This window comes from Cynoglossus semilaevis, chromosome 9, assembly GCF_000523025.1.
Source record: "Cynoglossus semilaevis isolate Cse_v1.0 chromosome 9, Cse_v1.0, whole genome shotgun sequence".
NCBI lineage: Eukaryota > Metazoa > Chordata > Actinopteri > Pleuronectiformes > Cynoglossidae > Cynoglossus > Cynoglossus semilaevis.
In genome coordinates this window covers 4,488,771-4,494,653 of record NC_024315.1, presented here as the reverse complement: position 1 = coordinate 4,494,653, position 5,883 = coordinate 4,488,771, and the positions used below count along the sequence as shown (strand labels likewise).

The 5,883-nt window shown below is 51.8% G+C and overlaps 1 protein-coding gene across 1 annotated transcript in view; it reads left to right on the top strand.

The window, feature by feature from the left end:
- Positions 1 to 5,883, top strand: part of radil (Ras association and DIL domains) — a 19,853-nt gene that overhangs the window by 7,397 nt on the left and 6,573 nt on the right. The window contains 8 exon segments of the mRNA XM_025058691.1: positions 162 to 277; positions 378 to 581; positions 804 to 1,494; positions 1,621 to 1,751; positions 3,324 to 3,361; positions 3,497 to 3,648; positions 4,529 to 4,764; positions 4,924 to 5,047. Of these exon segments, the coding sequence (XP_024914459.1) occupies positions 162 to 277; positions 378 to 581; positions 804 to 1,494; positions 1,621 to 1,751; positions 3,324 to 3,361; positions 3,497 to 3,648; positions 4,529 to 4,764; positions 4,924 to 5,047 (1,692 nt within the window).

The following is a 5,883-nucleotide window of genomic DNA, read 5'->3' as shown; positions in this document are numbered from 1 at the left end:
CCGTCACAGGCCTACGTGGACGGAGAGTCAGATGGAAAGTCTCCACTTCATTCACTCTAACTTTTCTTTCTTGTATTCCCTAATCCTCCATGTTTTTTCACATCCCCCCCCTCCCCCCCCCCCCCTGTTCTGTTTCCTGCCGTCTCTCCCTGCCCCCGTAGACATTAACGCTCAGGCTCGTAAGCTCCAGAGGAACCGGGCCAAAGGGACGCTGACTCTGCCCCGGTCCAGCAACTCATCGTTCTGCCGCAGCCTCAGTGAAACCAGCCTTAACCAGGTGGGTCAGAGGTCAGCCAGGATGATGGGCCGTCCTCACTCATCTTTCTGTTATCAGCCTGACTGAAAGCCTCACTTCTTGTCTGTTCATGTGTTTTCAGTTGGGAGCAGCAGAGGAGCCCAAACGATATTATTCAACCCTGCCGGGGCCTTTAAGAGCCCGGGAACGTGAAGTAAGCTCAAGTAGCCGGAGAAAAGAGGAGGGGAGTCAGGGAGGAGGAGAAGGAGGAGGAGGAGGAGGAGGAGTGAGGCACTCTCTTTACCAGTCACCACATCTGCTGTTGCTGCAGGGATACAATCAGCAGGTAGATGGAGGGAAAATCATCTCAAAAAATCAGTAAAAATGAAGACAGGACCTGGGTGAAGAGTTGAAACGTTGGTGGTCAGAAAAGTTTAGGACCGGTTGTGAAGTACTTTAGCACGGTGCACAACACTAGGGAATGTGAGACAGAAGCAAAGTTATTGATTGGTTTGAAAAAGAGTTTTGGAATGGGGGGGGGTGACTTTAATCATGTGGTTTGTTTTAGGATTGCCTGGTCTATCTTCTAAATAGAGAGCAACATACAGTCGGACAGGAGACCCCGTCAGCCCGCCCCAACATTTGCCTCTTTTCACCTGACATCTTGACCCTCCACTGCCGCTTGCGTCGCGTTCCTGCCCCCCGTCGCCACGTCAACAACAGCAAGATAGAAGAACCGGAGAACCAGCGCGTCTGTGTCGTTGTGGAGCCCGTCCTCCACGCTGCAGTTCTGGTGAACTTCTCCCGGTGTGAGCGCTCCACCACGCTGCGTCACGGTGACCTCCTTTCATTTGGAGCACATTACATCTTCCTGTTCAAGGATCCCACAGGCTCCAAGCCTCTGCCAGCTCAGACCCTGGCACGCCTTCGCTCCCTGGGGCAGATTTATGACACAGGGGTGGAGGAAGGAGAGGGCGGGGCTCAGACCTGTAAAATGTGCGGCTCTGTCCTGAAGGACAGGCCAGCGCAGGTGTTGAGCGTAGGTCCAGCGGCTAGACGCAGCTTCAAACCTCAGCTGGTGAAGCCACGCAGCGGAGGGACAACGGCTGGAAGGCCGATCAGCGTTTCGGGCGGAGAAGGAGGAGGAGGAGGAGGAGGAGGAAGAGCTGGAGGTCAGAAAAGAAGGCTACAGCTGGAGTTCGACCCGTCTCATGAGGACCAGCTGTTAAACAGAATCGTGTCTCTCATCGAGCCTGGAGGTGTGTTTTGTGATTCAAGATGAAAAATGTTTTACATGTTCCTACGTTTTCCCAGCATGCACCTTGTATGGAGAAAGCTGTGGCTACAGTCCACGCGTCTTTACCTAAACGTGTGTCTCTCCTCAGGAGACGACCATAAGCTGACGCCAGCGTATCTGCTGTGTCTGTGCATACAACACTCGGCCTCAACATTCCCACCAGGGAGTTTTGGAAAACTGCTGCTAAAGATTGTCCGTAGAATCCAGAGCATTGCATGGGTGAGTTTTCTCTGTCCTCTCATGTCAAGGAAACGTTTTCGACCACGTAAGGTCAGGTGTGGCTGGAAACTTCAACTACTAACTCTTGTCTTGTCTCGATGGTAGAAGAATGTTAGAGATGGAGCTACCAGGTAGGAGAAAGAGAGGAAGGTCAAAGAGGAGATATATGGATGCAGTGAGGGAGGACATGCAGATAGTTGGAGCCAGAGTAGAAGATGCAGAGAACAGGGACAGATGGACATCAATGATCTGCTGTAGCTACTCCTGAAAAAAAAGGGACAAAGCCGAAAGAAAAAGAAGAAGAAACAGTGTTTTAGAAGAAAACAGTAGAGAAATTACAAAGCATAGCAGAAGAAGAAGAATCACTTTCACCACTTTCTTCCACTAGGGGTCACTACGCACATATTTTATATTAAAAAAATCACACAGCGCAGCATCAAACAAATATGTCCCAAAACGCAATAAAATACAATAATGTTCTGTTCCAAGTTCCTTCCTCAGTGAGAAACCTGGTCCTGTTTAGTTGAACACAACTCTGATACACTGGCAGGAATTGAATAAAGAAACGCACAAAGATTTTTGTTTTCAGTAGCCATCTGCTGCCACCTTGTGGAAGCATTTAATTGTTTTGCCTGTCACTGCTCATGGACTAACCAAGACCAATCATTTTCAGACCAATGCCAGTGAAATGATGTGCCAATAAAGGGCTGCAGCTCACGAGTTGGGACTCGACAGTCGTCAAAGTCAAGTAAATAACAGTCGGACTAACATGTTCGTATTGTACCATCCGACCAAATACTCAGTGTTGAATCAGGGTATTATAATCAGTCCAACTATGATCAGTCCTGGTTAAAGTCAACCATCTTTTCTAGGTCAAGTTTTTTTTTCTATGGCTGAAAATAATTTAAATGGGTTAAAAATGTTGGATATCGAGGACATTATCTGAATCCAGGGCAGCAGGACGTCTGACTCTGGGTGTCCGACTCTGGGTGTCCGACTCTGGGTGTCCGACTCTGGGTGTCCGACTCCGGGTGTCCGACTCTTGGTGTCCGACTCTGGGTGTCCGACTCCGGGTGTCCGACTCTTGGTGTCCGACTCTGGGTGTCCGACTCCGGGTGTCCGACTCTTGGTGTCCGACTCTGGGTGTCCGACTCCGGGTGTCCGACTCTTGGTGTCCGACTCTGGGTGTCCGACTCTGGGTGTCCGACTCCGGGTGTCCGACTCTTGGTGTCCGACTCTGGGTGTCCGACTCTGGGTGTCCGACTCCGGGTGTCCGACTCTGGGTGTCCGAGTGAGTGTGACGCTGGGCGTCCGACTCTTGGTGTCCGACTCTGGGTGTCCGACTCTGGGTGTCTGACTCTGGGTGTCCGACTCTTGGTGTCCGACTCTGGGTGTCCGACTCCGGGTGTCCGACTCTGGGTGTCTGTGTTAGGGCCAAAGGTGCTGCATCTGTGATACGGTGAGGGCAGGTTAGCGTCTCCTCCGCACACGCTGAAACTTTAATGACTGCTTAATTGCCTCGTGTGTGTGTGTGTGTGTGTGTGTGTGTGTGTGTGTGCGTGCACCTTCCAGGAGAAGACAAAGGAGCTGGCACAGAAGCAGGCTCAGCAGTGAGTATCAGCTTTCATCTGGCGCTAACACGGAGAAGATGGTGTGTGGGCTCCGTGTCAGCGTGTTATTACGTGTCCTTTACGTGTCCTTTACGTGTCCTTTACGTGTCCAACCACCGTCATCTGTGTGTGCAGCCAGGACCCCACCTCCCTGTGTCTGCTCAGTATCTCAGACCTGATCCCAGACCTGCAGATCATCTTCTTCTGGATGTCCAACTCCATCGAGATCCTCTACTTCATACAACAAAGAGCACCAGCGTACACACACGGCCTGGAGACGCTGCAAGGTACACACACTCACAACACCAAGGTACACACACACTCACAACACCCAGGTACACACACACTCACCACACCCAGGTACACACACTCACAACACCCAGGTACACACACTCACAACACCCAGGTACACACACTCACAACACCCAGGTACACACACTCACAACACCCAGGTACACACACTCACAACACCCAGGTACACACACTCACAACACCCAGGTACACACACTCACAACACCCAGGTACACACACTCACAACACCCAGGTACACACACTCACAACACCCAGGTACACACACTCACAACACCCAGGTACACACACTCACAACACCCAGGTACACACACTCACAACACCCAGGTACACACACTCACAACACCCAGGTACACACACTCACAACACCCAGGTACACACACTCACAACACCCAGGTACACACACTCACAACACCCAGGTACACACACTCACAACACCCAGGTACACACACTCACAACACCCAGGTACACACACTCACAACACCCAGGTACACACACTCACAACACCCAGGTACACACACTCACAACACCCAGGTACACACACTCACAACACCCAGGTACACACACTCACAACACCCAGGTACACACACTCACAACACCCAGGTACACACACTCACAACACCCAGGTACACACACTCACAACACCCAGGTACACACACTCACAACACCCAGTGAACCCAAAAAAAAAAAAATGTTATTTAATTTTTTTATAGTCGTTTGTGCTGAAGTAGAACAAGATAACGGTTGTAATGATTGGATATTCAAGTTTCCAGCAGTACCTGAACGCACCTCGTGAGGCAGCACAAACTCCGGCGTGATGAGGTCACGGTCTGTGTGGACCTGGGAGTTTGGGAACAGGAAGTGATGAAAGAATATTCTGCTGCTAAATTAAAGTAGGAAGTTCCTCCGTCACCAGTGTGTGTGTGTGTGTGTGTGTGTGTGTGTGTGTGTGTGTGTGTGTGTGTGTGTGTTTCCAGGCTCTGTATGTGGTGTTACCTGGTCTGTTCGACTGTAATCCCTTCCCGGTGGACAACTCTGAGCCCTGCTGGAAGGGAGGGGTCGGGTTTCCGGAGCCCGTTCGCAGAGTCCTGCAGGTGAGGTCGTCCACCGTCTCAGACAGGAGTGGACGGTGGACACCGGTGTTTGACTGACAGTCCATTGATGTCCGAGGAGATGATGTGATGTCACTGATTACACGTATTATTCTAAAGTATTTGTAGTATCATGGTGTGAGTATCTGTTTGTACTTGCAGGTATTTCAAAATGCCCAGGAGCTGATGCAGGGCTACGAGGTCCACCCTGAGATCCAGAGCCAGATGTTTGCTTACCTCTTCTTCTTCTCCAACGTGTCACTGTTTAACCAGCTGATGGACAAAGGTGAGGACAAAAAAAAACCCCCCAAGTCTGAACAGTCGCAGCCTTTCCTCCATTAGCCCCTCCCCCTCTGGATCTCTGGACTTGTTAGTGTGTGTGTGACAGTACGAGGGAGGGAGGGGGAGGGAGGGGGGAGAAACAGTTTGTCCTTGTGTCCTTGTCAGCATTTTGACAGAGACGGGCCAGATTTGTCCTGAACGCCCTTCCCCTCTCTGTATTCCCCCCCCCTCCCCCCCCCCGACCCCTCCCTTCTCTCCGTCTTTACCTCCATCTGTCCATGGGGGGCTGAGGGGGGGCAGGATGGGGGGGAGGAGAGAAGATGTAGGATTGGGTGAAGAGGGGAATGAGACAGACAGGGGGTAAGGGCAAAAGGAGTAGAGGCTGTAGGCCAGTAGGGGGCAGGCCACACGTTGTGATGACTTTGATAATTGGTCAGTTAACTCTTCTAATGCAGCAGCGACACATTCACTGTCACAGATATTTATTAAGGAGGACGTCACTGTTCAAACTCTCCAGACACACACACACACACACACACACACAGGCCGTACGTCTTCATTAGGCGGTCTGGCCTGGAGAGGAGGAGAAACTGCCCTGTCGAGGCCGTACGTCTTCATTAGGCGGTGGAGACAGGACAGATCACATGTCTGGCCTGGAGAGGAGGAGAAACACCTTTATTTTTATTTTCAGAGTCTGCCCTGTCCCCCACCTCCTCTCCTCTCCCCTCCTCTCCTCACCCCTCCTCACCCCTCCTCTCCTCTCCCCTCCTCTCCTCACCCCTCCTCTCCTCCCCCCCCCCCGCCCCTCCTCTCCCCACCCCCTCTCGCTCTCCCTCTCCC